This window comes from Hippocampus bargibanti, linkage group LG19, assembly GCF_051943395.1.
Source record: "Hippocampus bargibanti isolate YZ-2025 linkage group LG19, ASM5194339v1, whole genome shotgun sequence".
In the NCBI taxonomy this organism is placed as follows: Eukaryota; Metazoa; Chordata; class Actinopteri; order Syngnathiformes; family Syngnathidae; genus Hippocampus; species Hippocampus bargibanti.
In genome coordinates, this window is record NC_142752.1 from 10,778,422 (window position 1) to 10,800,889 (window position 22,468).

The window sequence follows — 22,468 nt, forward strand, 5'->3', positions numbered from 1 at the left end:
CACCTGGTTTTATCATCCAGCAGTGATGACATCGTATCGACCGGGCCTATCAGCGACGAGGAGGGTATAACAGGATATCAGACTGGAAATAAAGATGTTACGATACACCTTACAGATAAGCAAAGTTATCTAATAAACTACATACATCCATATATAGACTAAACTAGAAATTAAATAACATAGGATGTTTACGGATGTGTATATAAACGTTCTATCAGACTTCGTCCGGCATTTTTGAAGACTTTTTTTTCTCCAATCATTCGCATTAGTCAGGTTATGAACAATATTTCTCCATGGAGTGTGAAACTGGTGTATCAATCATGGATTTTCCTCATTTCCATTGAATATAAACGTGAATGTTTAAATCTGTACATCTTGGCTCTGTTCCTCTTTCATCATCAGACATAAATTATCATAATCTTCAGACATTCATTGTCATCTGTGCTTCAGTCTACCTCATCTTCACTAAATAAGATTTTAACTCAGACGATGTTGAAATATGAGTCCTCTCCAGTGCCAGGGTTTTTGTCATTTTCACTCAAATTGCAGGACCCACAGAATATTGAGTTTTAGGACTACATAAATTCAATGCACCATAAGAAACCTTCGGCCACCTTGCCTTATGTCCGCGTATTATGTCACGGCGGCTCCATTCCCCTGTTCCTCGGCGTAGTTGATAGCCTTCAGTTTAAATGAACTGAGCTTCATAACCATGTCTCTTTGCCATTTTCAAGGTTGTTAAAACAGCAATGTACATAAAGCACATACCTGTTCGTTTATACACAAACCACGCCCGCACACCCCCCTCGTTTTCTCTACACGTCCTCCTCATGGTGGTCTCTAACACGTCCGCACTACAGGGCGCACCACACATTTTGATAAAAATCTGAGACGTTTATATGCGCCTTATAGTCGTGAAAATACGGTACTCTCTATTTTCATAAAAAAGAGTTAATTCCTAAATTATATAGGTCTGGAGTTTTCTGTGTGTCTCTTCTGTCTATTTATACTTGTATTTTATTTATTGCATTCTATTTGTGATTGTATTTTATGATAGTACCTATGCTTGTCTGTGACTGTAAAGTGTCCTTGAGAGCTTTGAAAGGCGCTTAAAATGTATTATTATTATTATTATTATTATTATCTGAGCTTGAAATGGGGGCGGATGTACAAAATAAAATAGAATACATACATATTGATTAATATAGCGCTTTAACAACGGCTGAAGCTGAAGCAAAGCGCTAACATGGACAAAAGGCAAATTCCGCCCCCTCGTGGAAAGGAAAAACATTGCCAGAGGTCTGACCTGCGCTTTATCTGCACCACTCGCAAGAAAAACCAAAACCCGAACACATTCGGGAATGGCACTCCACGTCACACGTTTCAATTCCAGAGTACATTCGGGAATGGCGGCGAATGAGTTAAAAGAAAAAAGGTGTAAATATGAGAAAAAATGTAATGTAATATGATGTTTATTTCTGAAATTGCAAACTTAGGACAAAAGTAACCAGGCGATGTCCTCTAGAGACCAAGTATGGCCATCATTGTAATTAGTGAAACAAACACTGCTGCTGTGAAATGTAAATTTCTCCACTGTGAGACTAATAACGGCATATCCAATCCAATCCAACACACATTTCGCAAAAGGTAATCATCAGACTTTTCATAACATGGAAATGTTTCAACGTTCACGACTTTCACTTGATTAACGTTGAGGTAATGATGGAGAATTATTTCAAGTAATGACACACAATGACCTCATTTGTCTCTCCTCGTGTAATTAAGCAGTGACTTATGTAAATTGTGGCGTAGATAGCCATCATTAATTCTTCAAGCATTTTCTTTATTTGTCCCGACTCCACCTCAAACAATAAAGCTCCCGTCTTTTAATTGTGCTAGCCGCCTCATTAGCATGCACACTTTATCCCACTTTGCTCGTTTAACATTGTACAATGCTGCAAATCCTCGGGGTACGCACCAAATTAGTGCTCGGACTAAGAAGAAAAATAATAAAATAGGGGAGCAAGACACTGAATCTTTTCCTAGTTTTCTCTCCTCAGCACTTTAAGACCATTAGTAGGCATTTAAAGAAGACGTAGTGTGCATTTTTTGGCACCATTGAAAATAGTTTCTTGCTGTTTTAAGAATCTTTTCCTTGGCTGACTTTTGTTAGAATGCGTCAAATGACACCGGAATAATTCTGCTTCCTTTTACAACAGATCCAATGATAAGTCTGGCTTTTGTTACCGTGACAACCAAAAGCAGAGCTACTATATGGCATTGCAACTAGACGAGGAGCTTCTACTTGCGGAAGCATACACTGTGCGCGTGCTAAAGTCGTGCTAATTTGAAGAATACGTTCGGGGAGAGAAAAAAATGACGAGAGATTTGTTTTTATGTTTCAATAAATTGAATCATTTAGTTTTATTCTTAACGTTATGTTTGTAGTCTCAAGAGAGAGTAATAAACTAACCCCTGCACATTTTTCTGTCTGCATTTGCAAATACACCCGGTTGCACATTTTTTGGGAGACCCATTGCGGTCAACTGTCCTATTTATTTATTTATTTATTTATTTATTTATTTATTTATTTATCAGAATCAGAAAACCTTTATTCGTCCCACAATGGGGAAATTTGCAGTCCACGGCAGCAATTTGTAAGTGGATGGGGGGGGGGGGGGGCTGAAAGGATAGAAAACAAGATATTCTAAGCATAACAAAATAAAAATGTCAGCTGTATAATGTGCAAATGTAAATGTGCAAAACCGTTTCATAAAAAAACTGTACATAGTGCAAGTATTTATTTATTTATTTATTTATTTATTCATTTATTTGTTTATTATGACACACAAAATACTTTTTACCTCCTTCTTTGGTGATGTTTGTATTTTTTATAAAAGAAATTACCAAATTGTTTGCTTACTACTTTCTTCCTTTTGGTTTTTTTTTATTGTACTTTTTTCCCCCCAAACCCTGTATTATTTATGTGTGTATTTTTTCTGATAGGGAAGCATCAATTATTTACAGATTTCTGCAGTTATGGGGTTAAGGGGTTAAGGGACCAAGCTCTAACCCTACCACTATATTCTGAGAACATAGTAATCATCAGAGTAAAGTCATGATGAGGTTAAGGTTGCAATGTCTGATCTGACAATAAGGTCTTTATTATGTCAATTTTTTTACAAGAAGAATGCAATATTACAAAAAGGGCAGTGTTATGCCTCATTGCAAGCTCATATTTTGTTCTCTCATAAACTAATATTATACTTGAATGAATCATTAGAAAAACAACAACAAATAGTATACTGTACATAAATTTTCATGACGCGGCATAGTATAATTTATATGTCCAGACATGATAATAATATAATTATTGCCATATTAAAAAAGAGATCAATGCAAAACAGCTCAATACAAAATGCTCAACCAAAACAGATTGTTTGACAATAGTTGGTGTCAGAGATGTTCGATCGGACACTGTGGACAAAGACGCGAACCCAGAAAGATTGTCTTTACTGCCGGCAGGAGACGTAGCCATTCATGACAGACGCCTGAATTCTGCAGCCCTCTGCCATGCTATTTATTGAGAGTATATGCAAATTAAAGTGATACATTAGTAAAACAGTTTTCTTGATTAGAATATCACACCTCTTGAGTTCTAAGCATGAACAGCTGTAAGCAATAAAACAGTCTTTTCCATGAACTGGTAAATTTGTAACCTGGCTAATGAGCTCTTAATGTGAAGGAGTTTCAAGTCCTAAATCACTCCTGTGATAAGGAGTTTCCCAAGTCTTAAATTCTGTCCAAGGCCAGATCTCCTAGATGAAGATGACAGTTTAACAAGCTGTGTCTGTTGACCTCAGATTGACCCCAGGTTGTCTGTGCTTCAATTGTATATTCGAGTCACACATGTTGACTAAGCATATAACAGCATGAAACTTTTAAATATGATCATTTCTTATTCTCTATCAGTTGGGCATTTTAACGTGAGGAAAATGCAAAATGACAGATGGGCAAATGGAGTAAGAAAGCAGCTTCCTGCAATACTCGTCGGCATTATTTCTCTCCTTTCATCTAAATTCCAACTTGCCTCCATACAATGCAAAAACATTAAAAATAAAACAAACAAACCCATAAAAAAACAGCCTCCTACAAATGTGCGTCTTCATTTAGATTCAGCGGATAAATGACACACGCCGCTAGTCATGTGGCATCCATTTTCCCTTTTTACTTTTTCCCCAAAAGGAGACAAAGCGGTGTGACACTAACTGAGTGGTATTAAAGAGTGAGGACAGACTGAGGAGGCGTTAATTATCCATTAGAGCAGCGTGTGGTCCGGAGGAACACCATTAGCAATGAATGAAGCGCGCCACTTCCCCCCCCCCTTCAGCGTTAAGTAAAGATAAACGATGGTACACTTAAAGAAAGGCGAGCGCTTTTTGCTAATAAACTCCTTGATGAATGGACGATAATGTCCATTTTCCTCTACCCACTGACAATAAGTGGCAACTGAAATGACAACTGCACCACCTGTCTCACCGCTTGCTTATAATTGAAAGTCTTCAATGTCTGCAACAAATAAAGTACAACTAACATAAAATATTAATATGCCATTCATTGTTTGAAATAGCCATGTCAAATATACTTTCTGATAAAATTGGCAATTTCTCCAACGTGAGACAAAAAAAGGTTTATCTCAAATCTCATCAATACATCATTGATTACCTCAAATAGCTCAATAAAGTTTTGTAAAATACTATACTGAAGGAGAAATGTTCTAGATTTTTTTTATCTAGTTCTCCAGCTATATAGCTAGCTAGCTAGATATTTGCTATCAATTTGCTATCTAGCTGACAAGCTATCTATCTATTAGCTGCCTATTAGCTAGCTAACTAGCTTTCTATCTATTTGAGTTACTTCCGGGTTGAGTGAACGCTGGTGCGTGTGGCTGCTGCTGCTCACCCACAGAAAAACGGATCCTGTGACTGTAAAGTGACCTTGAGAGTTTTGAAAGGCGCTTAGAAATGAAATGTATTATTATTATTATAACATTAGAACTTAGCTAGCTAACTAGTTAGCTTGCGACCTCCTCAACCTCCTTAACCTCAATCAACTGCTAATATTAGAATTTAGCTAACTACCTAGCTTGCTGCCGACTCAAAACTGCTTAACCTAAGTTGACCACTAACAATATGAGGAGTTAGCTAACTAGCTAGCTTGCTACTGACTCAAGCTGCTTAACCTCCATAGACCACTAACATTTTAACTTAAGTGCTTTTTATCATGTATATGATAGTTGTCCATGTTAAGCGCTTTGTTACAGCTTCAACTGTTGTTAAAGCGCGATATAAATCAATATGTATTGTCTTGTAATGTATTCTATTCCATTGTTTTGTATTAACCTCCATTGACAGACCCACCCAATTGCCTACATCTCAGTAAAAAAAACACACAATGTGTATTTGTTGGTTGTGAAATAGTAATTTTACTTATTATACACAATACAGGTGTCAAACTCAAGACCTGGGGACCAGATCTGGCCTGCCAAATCAGTTTATGTTCATTACAAAAATGTAAACAATAATTGAAATAATAAGTGTTATTATTGACTTTTTAAATTTATTTGCTTGGAGTCATAACAGCCCACTGAGAGCCCGCGACAAAAATGACTGACACCCTTTTCTTACAACCTTAAAATATAAGGTAAATATATAACTGTTAGGGCAACAATTTTAATTAGCACAACAAAGTGAGTACTCCCAAATGACTGAGTTGTTTTTACAAGGACCAGCAGTTCTACAAACTCAATCTCCAAACAGTACCTTCAACCATATCTACTGACCAAATTATTGTAAGGTCTATAAATTTGGGGAAATAAACACAGTTGTCATCGTTTTGCGTTTTCCGCCAATTAATGCTGCATCTCTGCAATTCAAGCTTGCCTTGTTTGTGGTTTTCTTGAGACAAAAAGAAAATTGTGCATTTCCCAGTACTACTTGGCCTCACTCTATGCCACATTGTTATCCAAGACAAGAGCCAAGGAATTTTGAAAGATCATTCAAAATGCAGAAAGCCCGCTGGCAGTGCCTGGAACGCTGCTATGAAAAGAACACTTTTGCCTGTTGCATTTCTGGTCACATTTTGACTCCAGACATGTCACTTTCCCGCAAATTCCTTTTTAACAACACAATTCATGATTACAATCTCATTTGTTGTGCCTCGGTGGAGGTCCACATCTGTGGTGTCGACACATCTTCTTTCGAAGCGGTTCACGTGACCTGATCTCCTCCCTGCCGCTCCGCCAGGTGCAGATAGAAGACGTGGAGAATGAAGAGAAGCGCTACAGCCTCTTCCTGCAGCTTTTGGAGGCGGCGCATCAGTGGGAGGACTTCCAAACACTCATCTTGCTCCTGCAAGCTTGGCCGCCTTTCATGCCAGATATGTGAGTGTAGCTCATAACTTCTTGCTTGCTGCAGCTGGGTGTAGTCCAAGGCTAGGCAGCCAGTTGTGTTCTTTAATCCAGAATACTAGCTGACTAAAATTCACAGAGTAGTTGTTGGACTCATTTCGCATTAGTTGTATATTTTGGGGGGTGAAATATGATGTCTAAAAACTACACTTGACAAATAGACTGTAAACAAATTGAAACATCCGCAGCAGAGAATTGATTTACTCAAAGCGTAAATAATCGCTAAAAAGATTTCTTTAGTCGTCATCTGTACTTCTTTGAAGATGTCGAAAGTTTCGCTCCTCATCCGAAAAGCTTCGTCATCGAACTAAAGTTGTGCTGCAAGCCAGACCCGCACAACCAGTACTCCTGTATGACTGAGAGCTTACACAGTCAAAAGCCATTTATTTATTTATTTATTTATTTATTTATTTATTTACTTATTTATTTATTTGTTGGTGTATTGATTGATTGATTGATTGATTGATGTATTGATATATTGGTGTATTGATTGATTGATTGATTGATTTGTTTATGTGTTTGTTTATGTGTTTGTTGATTTGTTTGTTTGTTGATATATTTGTTTTATTTATTTATTTTTTGTGTGTGTGTGCGTGTGCATGCGTGTGTGTGCGTGTGTCTGCGTGCGTGCGTGAGTGCGTGCGTGCGCGTGCTTGCGTGCGTGTGTGCGTGCGTGCCCGATTGATTGATTGAGTTGTTTATGTGTTTGTTTATGTGTTTGTTTGGTGATTTATTTTTTGTTGATTTGTTTGTTTGTTGATTTGTTTGTTGATGTATGTGTTTGTTATATTTATTTATTTATCTCTGTGTGTGTGTGCGTGCGTGCGTGCGTGCGTGCGTGCGTGCGTGTGTGCGTGTGTGTGTGTGTGCGCGCGCGCGCATGCGTCCGTGCCCGTTTGATTGATTGATTTGTTTATGTGTTTGTTTGGTGATTTGTTTGTTTGTTAATTTATTTTGTGTTGATTTGTTTGTTGATTGATTTGTTTGTTGATATATGTGTTTGTTATATTTATTTATTTATCTGTGTATCTGTGTGTGTGTGTGTGTGTGTGTGTGTGTGTGTGTGCGCGTGCGTGTGCGTCCGTGCCCGATTGATTGATTGATTGATTTGTTTATGTGTTTGTTTATGTGTTTGTTTGGGGATTTGTTTGTTTGTTGATGTGCTTTTTGTTGATTTGTTTGTTTGTTGATATATTTGTTTATATTTATTTATTTATTTATCTATTTATCTGTGTGTGTGTGTGTGTGTTTGTTTATTTTGTCTGTTGTGTTTTTATAATCTATTTTTTTTTTCATTTTAAAACGCAAATGTATCGCCCAAACTTCCAAAAGTTTGCCCACTTTTGCAGTTATTTTCTATGGCTGAGGGGCAAAGTGGAATTTATATACCCCAGCTGGTGCGAAATTTATCTGTGGATGTCTCCATGCAGCAGCTGGCCTGTCTCAGCAGTGTTTGGTTGCATCAGCGATGGATCCGTAATGACGTCCCTCTTCAACTCTGCTGATGACTCGTCCGTGGGGGTTTATCCCTACGGCGGGATGGCAGCACACACACACAATAAAAAAAAACTGTTTAGATTTTTGTTTGGATGTTTGTCAACTAGCGTTGAGGTGTGACCCAAATACTCGCCGTCTCGAAATGTAGCTTGGCTGCAGAGTGCTCAGGACATCAGAGTGATCTAATTTATGACGGGTGCTCTTCTGGTGTCGAGTTTTTGGATCAACCTTGCTTACAAACAAACAGCAATAAAACAATTACAGGTAACATCCGACTTACGACTGGGTTACGTTCCGACAAAACGGTCGCAAGTCAAACGGTCGTAAGTCGAAATCCATTCAAAATGGCCGACGCGAGGTTTATACGACAGGATAGTGTACGATGTCAAGCTGTTTTCTTTTGAATACTATTGTATACCAAACTGTAGACTTTAGTTTGCTGACGTAGTTTCTTGGATAAGAAGCGAAACGTCTGACACCTTCAAAAAAGTACAGATGACGGCTGAAGAAACCTTTTCATCGACAAACTGTTTACAGTTCATTTATACATTTTATAACTTAGTTATATTTTTATCATTTCATAATATCAATTTTTATTACTGTTTACCTGTACCTGTAATGTATACCATACTGTTTACTGTACAGTTTATTTATGAATTTTCTACTTACCGTTTACTGTCGGCGCAGACTCATTCTGCTGACCCAAATATGCATGGCTTCCCACGCATGTGCGCTGTTTAAAAATCACCAGAAGAGGTCGCCTGACACACACGCTCGGATTCAGGCGGACACCGAAGAAAAAAAAGCAGTGTACAGTACTACAGGAGATGTTTCCGAGACAGTATCTGTACTGTATAACCACTGTACTGAGTGTGCACGCAGTAGATTGCTGTGTGAGTGTGAGATACTGGCTGGCCAAAATTGTAGTACGCGTTGCCTGCTGCTATCGCGTTGCGGTGCCAGGCATAGAGTTAAAAAAAGAAAAAGGGTTGTAAGTCACGCCGGGCGTAAGTCAGATGTTACCTGTATTCTAATACTAATAATAATTCCTCCTGTTTAATTAGGACTCACTTTGTCACCGTAATGTGACACAAGCTTTGAATTTACAACATCACCAAGGATTTATCAACACCGCCAACATCATTTGCCTGTGGAGACGGTTGAAATCAGGCGTGAGCCATGCTAATCATCCATGTGACCTCGGCCGTGTTGATTAGTGGAAGCATTTTCACCGGTCTCATACGCATATAATGAAGCAAGGCGTGATTTTCTTCTTCCACCGACCAGCATTACTGTACGGTGTGTGCTGTAATGCTAACGTTTCCATTAGCCAGCTGTCGGCTCCCTGTTGTGCTCATGATAATGCTGGATCTAAAAGCAGCTTCTGTGAATCGGAAGAAAGGCTTTGTCGCTCTTTAACGCCTTTTTGTTGTGTCGTCATCCGTACCAAAAAATAAAGAAATAAATGAAACCTTTTAACAGAGGAAGGGACGGAATATCTGTTTTCAAATATAGGGAGCATAATAAATATTGCTCATGCCCCATATTGATGGTTAAGAGTGCTCTACGAATACAGATGATTTGATTGGGTTTTAGGACTACATAAACATTCAATGCAGTGTTAGAAACTTTAGAATCTCTTCTTTCATCAGAAAAAAAAGTTAATTCCTAAATTATATGGGTCTGGAGTTATATGTTCTTGAAATGAGGGTGGCTGTCTAAAATATAGTGCAATACATACATATTGGTTTATATAGTGCTTTAACAACAGCTAGCATTGGAGTTGAAGGGTCTCAACTGCTGTTTTTGGAAACTGTTGATATACTTGCACAGAAAGACATTATGATTTCAAATGGAGGCACGTCCACTGGAAAAAGTCAAACCCTAGTGGTCAGACATGAGGTCAACATTTAACTCATTCACTGCCATTCCCAAATGTATTCGGGAATTGAACATATGGCATGGAGCGCCATTCCCAAATTTGTTCGGGTTTTGTTTTTTCATGCTTGGGTGCCGATAAAATGTTGGTCAGACCTCTGGTTATGTTTTTTCCCTTCCACTAGGGGGCAGCATTCCCCGTTTGTCCATGTTTGCGCTTCGTTCCAGCTTCAGCTGTTGTTCAAGCACTGTATAAACCAATATGTATGTATTGCATTGTATTTTAGACAGCCACCCTCATTTCAAGCTCATATAACTCCATACCCATATAATTGAGGAATTAACTCTTTTTTTTCTGCTGAAAGAAGAGAGTCTAAAGTTTCTAAGGATGTATTGAATGTTTGCGTAGTCCTAAAACTTTTGTAAAATTCTGTAGGTCCTGGAATTCAAGTGACAATGACAAAAACCCTGGCAATGCAGTGGACACATTTTTGCACGTCCTGCAGTGAATGAGTCAGAGAAGTTAATTAGTTTCTGTATGAAAAAGGTATGAAAACTACGATGACAATCATTATCTGTTTAATTGTTTTGGGGTTGTTCGGTACCTGACATTTAGTCAATCGCAAGCGATAGCTAACAGTAACAATTGCTAGCCAACAAGATGGAGGCCTGCCTCACTTAATCCACTTTGTAAAACCATCTTCTGCCAACTAATCCACGCTAACCCCAAAGCATGTGATTATACCTCATTATTTTGTGTATTTGTAACGATTAATCAAATGCTGTTCTCGGACAGCAGATGGTGACGCTTGCCTTCACTTTCTGTCCCCAGGGCCACGTCCGAGTGCAACCCTTGGGTTTTGCTGACTTCAGCCATGCTGACCCGCTGCCAGGGGCCCGAAGTGGACCTGGGTCGGCAGGTGTTGACCATGATCCGAGCCCTGTACAACACCAAGCATAAGCTACCGGCAGAGGTGAAATAACATGAAATATGAGTTGTTTTGATTTGCCATTTGTCACTCGGCAGAATTCATATCATAACCATTTATGTACATTGATTTTTCTACTGCTGCAGCTCCTGATATTTAGTTTTTTTGCTTAATTTATTAGCTCATTCACTGCCAGACGTGCAAAAATGTGTCCACTCCAGTGCCAGAGCTTTTTTCATCTTCGCTCAAATTGCAGTAGCCACAGAACATAGAGTTTTAGGACTATATAAACTTTCAATAGAGCGTTAGAAACCTTAAACTCTAGTCTTTCATCAGAAAAAAAGAGTAAATTCCTAAGTTAATTGGGTATGGGTAGTTATCTGAGCTTGAAAGGGGGGCAACTGTACAAAATACTAAACAATACATACATACTGATTTATATAATAATAATAATAATAATAAGAATCAGAATCATCGTTATTGCCAAGTATGTAGGACACACAAGGAATTTGTTTCCGGTAGAACACGCTGCACTAGTATCGTCGTCAAAAAAAAACTGCTAAGTGGCACTATACAGTTCCATTTTGGCTACTGTTGAAGAGTTCAAAGAGTTAATGGCTTGGGGGAAGAAGCTGTTTAAATGTCTGCTGGATTTGGTGCGCATGGATCGGTAGCGCCTGCCTGAGGGGAGTAGCTGGAAAAGGTGGTGGGCAGGGTGCGGAGGATCCAGTAGGATTTTCCGCGCCCTTGTTCGGATTCTTGCAGTGTGCAAGTCCTCGAGAGTGGGTAGGGCGGTGCCAATGATTTTTTCCGCCGTCCTAACTGTCCGTTGAAGTCGGATTTTGTCCATTTTTGTGGCGGCCCCGAACCAAACGGTGATGGAAGAACACAGGATGGATTCGATGACAGCCGTGTAGAAATGTTGCAGCACCTCCTGTGGCAGGCCATGCTTCTTTAGCAGCCTCAGGAAGTACATTCTCATAATAATAATAATAATAATACACTTAATTTCCAAACACCTTTCTGAACATATAGTGCTTGAACAATAGTTGAAGCTGTAACAAAGCGCTAACATGGACAAAAGGCAAAGGCTCATCAGCGCTTTATCGGCACCCCCGCGAGAAAAAGCAAAACGCGAATGAGTTTAATACGCCCCCCCAAACAAAAACAAAAATACAATAAAAAACTGTATTTCAGTGTCAAAAAATACGCACAAAATGTTCATGTCATATTTAGTCAATCTTGTGAATCCCGTTGACACTGCAAGATATTCTTTGGGCCTCTCAAGTCAAAAAGCGATGATTAGCGATGACATAACATCATGCATTGTTGGATAGGAAATTTTAAAAATCACTGAGCGATGAACCACTATGATGCACGACTGGTTATTTGGCCATGTGTGTAACCTGGGGCTTTCAATTAGCATGGTCTTCATACCTCTTCTTTGTTCTTCATGCCTCTTCTTTCATGGCCTTCTGGAGTAGCGAGCTGACCTATCGCTATATGCGATGCCCCGATAATGATAGTCATGCTTCTCTGAGCTGAATGCCGCTCTGTACATCTATCGCCAGCTTACCGTGATATTAGTTTAGCGCTAATGTTATTCAGCTCGAAAAAGGGACCGTCTGCTGAGCGGCTGTCTGGTATTAGTGTTGGAAATGTGGGTGGGTGTGAATGGTGGGGGAGAGTCGTTTTATTGGGTTCCGCTTTAATTTGAATGCGGCAGAATGAAACCAGCAGAGCAGAGGAGTCAGATTGCATTGTAATAGCCATATATTACTTGTGGTGGCGGCATACTATGTTGCCTACGTGCACCAGAGACCTTCCTAAAGCCATTAGGTACGTACCTCAGTGGCTATTCACAAAGCATTTTGATTTCACAGTCTTTTCCGTTCAGTTTTCCTTGCATTTGCCGCATTTCTGTATGACCCACAGCTGTTATTACATTATTTCACCATAACCCCCATCCACCCATTTTCTAATCATTTTATCCTCACGAGGCTGGCGGGCGTACTGGAGTCTATACCTTGACCTTGCCATCCAATCACAAGGCACACAGATATACAACTATGCTCAGATCACACCTGGGGACATTAAGAGTGTTTCATTTGCCTGGCATGCATATTTTGGTAACCTGGGAGGAAACCAGAGTGCCCGTAGAAAACCTACACGGGCACAGGAACACCATGCAAACTCAACAAACAAAGATGTTAGTCGCCCACCGTGCCACCCGACATTATTTTAATGAGGGAAAATAATTAAATCTGTGCCTTTTTTTTTGGGAGAATTGCTATAGGTACTTGCATATATTATTAGCTAGATGGAAAGTGGGGTGGGTAGGTAGCTTGCTAACTTATTAGAGAGGCAGATGGGTCAAGTGGGAAGGTAATTAGCTCATTCATTTCATACGCAAGTAGGTATTTGCCCAACTTAATCTACCTCCCAATTCTACTACTACAATCACATCGCAATATTTTCTTGACACAATATAATTCATTGTCTGTATGTCTCTAATCACAGGACAAAAACATTCAAATATTTGAATAAAAGACATTATAATCACTGCAGTGTGTTACTAAATGTTGGCAATGCTTGATGAACATGGATGGTACAATTTTGACTCTGATAGTTTGCCAATAGTTTGGTAGGTAGCATAGCTTATTAGCTCGGCAGATAGGTAATTAACCCGTGGGTTAAGTGTTTCACGTAAGTAATTTTGGAAGTATTTAACTCGCTAATTAGATGGTCGGTAGCCTGCTAGTCAATGAGCTACACATTAAGCTCCACAGCCAGTTGGCGAGCATGTTAACTACAAAAGTAGTCACGATAGAAGCCAATATATAGATAATTGCTAGCTATGGCAGCTGAATATGTAGCTAGCTTCGTAGCTAGCTAATTGGTTGGTAGGTAGTTTAGCCTATTAAATCGCCAGGTAAGTAATTAGACAGTGGGTTAAGTGTTTGACGTAAGTAGTTTTGGAAGTGTTTAACTAGCTAATTAGATGGTAGGTAGCCTGCTAGTCAATGTGCTACATATAAAGCCCCACAGCCAGTTGGCTAGCATGTTAACTACAAAAGTAGTCAAGATAGAAGCCAATATATAGATAATTGGTAGCTAGTTCAGGTGAATATGTAGCTAGCTTGGGAGCTAGCTAATTGGTTGGTAGGTAGCTTAGCTTATTAGATAGGAAGGTTGGTAATTAGCAAGTGAGATAAGTGTTTTGTAGTGTTTAACTAGCTAATTAGATGGTCGGGAGCATGCTCGTCAATGAGCTACATACAAAGCTCCACAGACAGTTGGCTAGCATCTTAACTACAAAAGCTAGTATGTAGGTAATTGCTAGCTAGTTCAGGTGAATATGTAGGTTATGAAAGTACAAAAGGTTAGTTGACCATGAGGCACCTGTTCTTTATTACGATGGAATTGGAACTATGGTATTTTTATCTTTATTCATTTTGTTTGGTGACACAATACCCGGGTGTGAGTTATGTTCTGTACCTTGGCTTTAATAGGTTTTACTCAACTATAACCTATTGGGTTATTGACTTTGCTCCATTTCAAAGCCTCCATTTACTCTCCATCTTTGTGACCTACAGTGTATCCGAAGTGTGGCCAAAATGCTGCTGACCAACTTCCAGCAGCCCGCGCTCAAGCTGATGGCTGAAAGCGGCGACGCCGAGCTGCTTCAGCTAACTCTGGATCAAGTCAATGGCATGACCGCAGTAAGTCACACGCAAAGCACACATGAGTTGACGCCGCTGTTTGGATCACATCCAAAGTTTATTGTATGACACGCTTGTGTCGTTAGAACGCTGTTTAAAGTGAACGAATTAGAGAAGGCACGGACATAATTTTTTTTTTTGCAATTTTGTTCTATAAATTATAATAGTAAACAAACTAGACTGCAACTAAATTAAATGTTTTCGAGAGGTCATTTATTTTTTGAACTGGACAAATTATGGGACTATTCAAAGGGTGGGTCCTATTTTTGGGAGTACAGAGGTATCTCTACTTACAAATTTTTTTTTCGTACATTTTTACGAAACACTTCAACAGGAAAATATTGCCTCTTATTACGAAAGAAATGTCAAGATATGAACGATAAATATACAATATGGGTTGCTAGTCGCAGCTCTGAGTTTCATGTACCCAACATCGATGAAAAGGTTTCTTCAGCCGTCATCTGTACTTTTTTGAAGGTGTCGGACGTTTCGCTTCTTATCCAAGAAACTTTGTCAGCAAACTGAAGTTCGATATAACGAGACTTTACTGTATTTAAAAAAGAAAAATTTCCCTGAATGCGACAACCAACACAAAGATTATTTCAGGAAGGTGTTTATTGTTATTTTCTTTAAGTGGACGAATTAATGTGTATACAATAATCTATCCAGGCGATGTCCCGTAAACATCACACACGAAAATTTCAAACAACAACAAAACAACAGTTTCAGGGTGGTCCAATTTAGGAGTATATCACTTTATCTTATTATTGGTATTTATTTTAATTGCTGTATTTGAAGAAAGGAGTCTATTCAATGCGTGGACACAATTTTAGGAGTATGTTCACAACCACGGAGCAAAAGTTCCAACCAATAAAAAGGTATTTGAGGTTTCATTTTCATCAGTGGACTAATAATAATTATACCTTTAATTTAAAAACGATTTTCATCGTTCTCAAAGAAACTTTAAAAGAGTTTAAAACACAGGATAAAATTTTACACTCATCCACTTTTCCGAATTACCTTACCTCACATACACGACAGACCAGAAGACACAGAGGAGGAATGTCCTCGTCTACTCTGCGCGTCATTCATGCACTTGACACTCACTGCACTCGTTTAGTGTGTTAGATAAGCAGCTAATCAGTGGAGTCTCTACGGGCCACTCGGCTGTTTCCTAATCTGATAAGTAGTTGTCACCTAGCGGGCCCACTCAGACCCTCCTTTTGTGCAGGGAGCTCATCATGACAAGGTACGGAGACCTCCTTTGACTTTAATGAAACCGAACTGCGCTCCTGGTTCAGTGCATCTCTGACGCGCGCGTGCATGTGCGAGCAGTCGTGAATGAAGGCGAGGGAGAGGGAAACCATTTTTCACATGAAAGCTTTCCATTTCCTTAACAGGCTGCGGCATATGATCAGATAACACATAATGTTTGCATTTTTATTTTGAGTAAATGAAGCAGCATGTGGTGCACCGAGATGGCTGGCTCGGAATTCATGTCTACGGCATCGTACATGCTAGAGGTTGTACGAGACAACATTTTTCACAATGGTAGAAGTTGACTCCAAGTTGGTACGATGTCAGAGATGTTCGCTCGGACACTGTGAACAAATGCTCAAACACAGAAAGATTATCTTTTACTACCGGCAAGCGGCGTAGTTCTCATAAATCCATTTTGTGTGCGCTTCTTCAAACGACGCCCGCCCTCTGTAGGCTCTGCTCAGCTTTTATTGAGTGTACATGCAAATTCAAGTGATACATTAGTAAAACGCTCTCCCTGGACACCCCATGGACACCCCTCCAAGTCGTCCCCTGGTACAAGCACCAACATCCGTAAACCAACAGAATGTAAACAGTTTAATGGGTGGCCTTTCCCTGAACTGATAGATTTGTAACCTGGCTAAGGAGCTCCTCTCGTACAGGAGCGTACCAAGTAATCCCTTCCGCCCTGTGCAAGGTATCCACAAATACTCCCTTCCGCCCAAGGCTAGATTTCTTACCTGAGGATGACAGTTTAACAGGCTATGAAACAATGAGAAAGAGTAGTTGAAGCTAGACTAAGACCAGAAGTGAACATTTGTGAGCAGCAGTGTGGCTACATGCCAAAAAAAAGAGTACGACAGATGCAGTGTTTGCTTTGAGAATGCTGATAGAGAAGTACAGAGAAGGTCAGAAGGAATTGCACTGTGTTTGTAGATCTGGAGAAAGCGTATGACAGGGTGCCCAGAGAAGAGCTGTGGTATTGCATGAGGAAGTCTGGAGTGACAGAAAAGTATGTCAGAGCGGTGCAAGACATGTATCATGACTGTAAGACAGCTGTGAGGTGTGCTGTCGGTGTGACGGAGGAATTCAAGGTGGAGGTGGGACTCCACCAGGGGTCAGCTCTGAGCCCCTTCTTATTTGCTATGGACGATGTTAGACAAGAATCTCCTTGCACCATGATGTTTGCAGATGACATTGTGATCTTTAGCGAGAACGGGGAACAGGTGGTGGAGAACCTAGAGATGTGGAGATATACCCTGGAAAGCATAGGAATGAAGATCAGTCACAGCAAGACGGAATGTATGTGTGTGAATGAGAAGGATCCAAGTGCAAGAGTGATGCTACAGGGACAAGAGATAAAGAAGGTGGAGGATTTTAAGTACTTGGGGTCAACTGTCCAGAGCAATGTAGAGTGTGGAAAAGAGGTGAAGAAGAACCGCTGGAGAACCGCTGGAGAACCGCTGGAGAAAAATGTCAGGTGTGATGTGTGATAGAAGGGTTTCAGCTAGGATGAAGGGAAAGGTGTATAAAAACGGTGGTGAGACCAGCCATGATGTTTGGACTGGAGACAGTGCCACTGAAGAAAAGACAGGAAGCAGAGCTGGAGGTAGCAGAGATGAAGATTTTGAGGTTTTCTTTGGGAGTGACCAGGATAGTATCAGGAATGAATATATCAGAGGCACAACTCATATTAGAGGCTTTGGAGAGAAAGTCAGAGAGGCCAGACTGAGATGGGTTTGACATCTCCAGAGGAGAGAGAGTGACTATATCGGGAGAAGACTGCTGAACCTTGAACTGCCAGGCAGGAGACCGAGAGGTAGACCAAAGAGGAGGTTTATGGATGTTGTCAAAGAGGACATGAAGGTAGCTGGTGAAGAGGATGCACAAAACCAGGTTAGATGGAGGACACTGATTCGCTGTGTCGACCCCTGAAGGTAAATGCCCAAAGAAGAAGAAGATGACAGCTTAACAGGCTGGTTCTGTTCATATCAAAGTGAGCCCAGATTCTCTGTACTCCATTTTGTACTTGGCCTTGTGGTCGCACCTGTTGGCCAACCAAGCAAATAGCAAATGAAACTTTTAGAACAATGGTAACTTCTACGTATTCTGCCTATTCTCTATCATCATCCATCCCAAATTTTATTGCAGTCCCCAACATGGATTGGTTTCATGCTAAAATGCGTTCCTACAGACATTTCTCCAAACAACTGATGAAAAAAAAATACAATTCATGTCCTGTCCTGCCCATGGGTCTGAGACTTGATCCAGATAATCAAACATCTTCATGTCTGGTTTCCCACAAACAAAGAAGTCAAAGCTGTTGCTGATGACCAATGTTTCATGGGCAGCAACAGTTCCCAGATACTTCATTCCTAAGCTGTTTACTCCCACTCCCAAGCCGAGTCTAACCTCCTTCTATCTGTTTGCACTCCAGCTGTTAGTGGGACACTAAGTCACACAAACGTTTGTGTTTCTCGATGATCTCCTTCTTCTGCTCGACCGTAATTTTTTTGTGTCCTCTTCGGCTGAACACTAGCCTGTTGTGGGGTCTTTTTCAGTCCCATAAAGGCAAAAGGACTCCACTCGATAGCAAACCACGTCTGCACTCAAAGGGGGTGTGGTAAACTAGTCCGCCAGCCACAGTGGCGCTGTTCGACTGTGTGGTTTGGTGTTCATCCGCTGAAAACTAGTTTGTCAGCCAAGACTATATTCTTGTGAATTTAATGTTTGTAAGGTGAAAAGTTCGTAAAGTAAATTGTTCGTAAGCTGAGGTATCACTGTATTGGTTAATTGCTGTTGTATGCCTTGTTCCTATTTGAACAATTGTACACTCTGCTCGTCATACAACCAACGTTCCCCCTCTTTTCATCACCGCCGGCACCCTCAACTTTTTCAATTAGGCGTCACCTTAATGGGTTTTTGTTTTCTTCCTTCCGCTATAACGAGCAAAGTGAATTAGCCGAGACTTTGCTAAATGTCACTCTTAATTGACCTGCCTTTTCATATTTGCATAAACAACCTCGAGGTTTAATTCTCTCCCACTGCAGCATAAACAAATTTGTTTGACAACACCGCTCGCCGTGACTGACAGCCGTTATCTCGCCGCCGAGCGCCACGGCCACCGTCTGCCTCCTTTCGCCCCAATAAGCATTTGTTTTAGTTTCTTTGCAAACGCGACACCCCGTGAGATCGCACTTAGACCAAGTTGAATTCTTACAGATTAGCGTGTGATTAAGACGCCATTGTGTGAAAAATCTATTGACGTGCTGATTCAATGAATTCCGTTGCCGAGACACTGTGGCTGGCTGAGGAAGTAAAGAACAAAACAGGAGATGAAGGAGCTCCTACTATTACTTTATTGACCAGCAGGATGTGAAAATGCCGTGCGTTAGCCTCATGCTGGCCACATGCATTATGGATCAGCCACTGTTGTTGTGGCAATATTTCCAATCAAAGTATTCCGCCACGACAAGATGGATACAGGCAGGAAACAAGAGGCAGTGGAACGGCAAACAAGCGTGTGAAATATTGACCAGCAAATGCGGGCGTCACTGAACAACCAGGCGGCAAACGCAACCTGAGCTTTCGTGTCCGCATGTATGAACACAGCCAGGATGACATAACGAGAGAGGAGGGTGGGTGTGGATGTTGTTGACATCTTGTGGCGGACGTTTAATGCATGTTTACTCATTTACTCACACTGCATGCTAACTGTGAGCTCACCTGATGAGATGAGATGAAAGAAGCGACAGACATAGCCAAGGCTCAAAGCATGTTCAATGTTTGCAGTCAAGACAATTCACTTGATAACATACAGCATGCTGTAAAAAAAAACCACTTGCACAAAATGGAAACACCATTGACAGGCTAAGACACAGGTGTCAAAGTCAAGGCCCCGAGGGCCAAATCCGGCCCGCCACATCATTTTATTGGGCCCGCCAAAGCATGTCAAGCACCATGATACTTGCTAAACTCCTAACCCAAATTTCACATTTTCGCATGCAAACCACAATAACAGTTATCATTCTTTACTTCTGATTTGAAAACTAGTTATTCATTAATTTGTTGTGCGGTCTAAATGTAAAAGTGGAAGGGATTAGACGTTTTAATGGTTTGCCCAAATTCATAACGGCCCCTGAGAGGAAACTGTAACTACAATGTGGGTCATGGCAAAAAATGACTTTGACACTCCTGGGCTAAGAGATAACTTCTATAGTATGCACGGTCAACATGTGTAGCAACACATGTAGACGGACGGACATGACCATAATATTGGATTTCCTGTTTGCTGTGAAAAAACACGTACTGTATGTGTTACTTTGTGTAAGCGGGTTCGGTAAATGATACAACTTCTGGATAGAGTTGAGGTTCTTTATTAGGACAGCTGTGTTGGTTGGAGGGAGAAGGCACTTGACATGTGTCGCTCTCGTAGGCTCTCATCAGACTGACTCGCAGCAGCGCGCATGCTCCTTTGATCTAAAGCCAGGCATCACTAGTAGAACATGCAAATACGATTTGCTCATATCATTACATCTCCCTTTCTTAATGGAATTCTTTACTTTTAACAAATGTAATGAATTTAATTATGTCAGTAATTAGCAACCTTAAACTTGAATAACGTATTTCTAAATTTTGCAACTATAAATGAAACATTCACATCATTTTTTTTTTCCACCATGATCACTTAGAAAAACATGTTAAATGGTTTCAATCAGTCTCTCAGGTGGTTTCACTTTCCTTGAGGATTTACGGATAGCATGTCCTGGATTTAGAGGTGTTACAACAGTCTCTGTTACAGTCTCTGTTCGTTGACTTGCTATGGTTGGTTCTTTGAGAAGATCTCGGCGGTTTCTTCTTAAAACAGCACCTTCCTCTGTCTGAATGTTGTATGACCTTGGTTGGACCTGACGCAGAACAGTTCCTTTCTGTGACCATGTGTCTGTTTTGTCTTTGTACCGTACTTGGTCACCGGTGTGTAGTTCAGGTAGGTTCCGTGTTCCTCTGTCATGGTAGAACTTTTGTTTTTGTTTCTGTTGTTCTTTGATCTTCCTCACTTTCTCCCCTTCCTTTGTCTTCAGCAAGTTTTCCGGGATGGGTAAGTTGGATCTCAGCACGCGTCCCATGAGTAGCTGGGCCGGGGACATACCACACTCGAGCGGCGTTGTGCGATACACCAGCAAGCTCTGGTAGAAATCCGTTCCACTGTCTGTTGCCTTGTACATCAGTCTTTTCACAGTCTTGACAGAACTTTCCACCAAGCCATTGGATTGTGGAAAATGTGGACTTGAGGTTATGTGTTTAAAGTCCCACTCCTTTGCAAATTTTCTGAACTTCTCATTGGCGAATTGTGGACCGTTATCAGAAAACACTTGGTTTGCAATCCCGTTTCTAGCAAATATGGCCTTTATGCATGTTATCACTGCTTCTGCTGTTGTAGCTTGCAGTCTGCAAACTTCTGGATACAGGGAGTAGTAGTCTGTGACCAAAAGATAATCTTTACCTTGACACGAAAACAGGTCAGCACCCACCTTCTGGTATGGTCTTTCTGGTGCTTGGTGTGGGTGTAGTGGCTCTGCCGGTTGATTTGCTTGATATTTGAGACAAATTGTACATCTCGACACTTGATCTGTGATGTCTTGATTCATTCTAGGCCAGAACATCAGTTGTCGTGCTCTTTTCTTGCACTTTTCAATTCCAAGATGTCCTTCATGGATCTTTTTGAGCATTTCACTTCTCAAAGTCTTTGGAATGACAATCTTACTGCCTTTGTATATGATGTCATCCACTACAGATAACTCCATCCTGTAGTTCCAATATTCTGCTGCGTCTGGTAAACAATTTTGTTTCACTTCGGGCCATCCATTTTTGATGATTTGTTTCAATTGTTTCAGTGTCTCATCCTTGTTTGTTTCCATCCGTATAATCTCCATCTTTGCATCTGCAACTGGCAATGCACTGGTGATCATGTGTACGTAAGCCTCGACTTCTTCATCCAGTTTAGCCTTCGAGTGCTCCTTCGGGTCAACAGCTCTGGATAGAGTGTCAGCTGTATACATCAGTTTTCCAGGGGTGTATGCGACCTTCAGTGAGTAACGTTGTAGCCTGATCATCATTCGCTGTATACGGAGTGGACAGTCATTTAGTGGCTTTTGAAACAATGCTATTAAGGGCTTGTGATCAGTCTCCACGCTGATTTCTTGTCCTGACACAAATTGATGAAATCTCTCACAGGCATACGTAATGCTGAGCAGTTCTTTTTCAATTTGTGCATAACGTGTTTCCGGATCCGTCATCGAACGCGATGCATATGCTACGGGTTGCCAGCCTTCATGTTTTTGTAGAAGTACTGCACCAAGCCCACTCTGTGATGCATCCGATGATATTTTGATTGGTTTTTCTGGATCATAGAATTTCAGTACTGGTTCCTCTGTGAGCAGCTTCCTCAGTTCATTCCATGCCTTCTCATGCTCATGATTCCATTGCCATTCTATCTTCTTCTCAGTTAGTTGTCTCAGTGGGGCCATCTTTTCTGACAGGTTGGGTATAAATTTTCCCATGAAAGTGATCATCCCATTAAACCGTTGCACATCTTTTTTGCATTGCGGCCTTGGCATGTTTTCTATAGCAGACACTTTTCGTGGGTCTGGTCTGATACCTTCACTGCTTAGGATATCTCCCAGAAATGTCAATTCTGTTGTACCTAGCTGACA

The 22,468-nt window shown here is 40.6% G+C and overlaps 1 protein-coding gene across 1 annotated transcript in view; it reads left to right on the forward strand.

Annotated features, from left to right (window-relative positions):
* nbas (NBAS subunit of NRZ tethering complex) overlaps positions 1-22,468 on the forward strand; it is a 175,716-nt gene that overhangs the window by 143,662 nt on the left and 9,586 nt on the right. Inside the window, 3 exon segments of the mRNA XM_089021896.1 lie at positions 6,306-6,442; positions 10,677-10,818; positions 14,370-14,495. Of these exon segments, the coding sequence (XP_088878022.1) occupies positions 6,306-6,442; positions 10,677-10,818; positions 14,370-14,495 (405 nt within the window).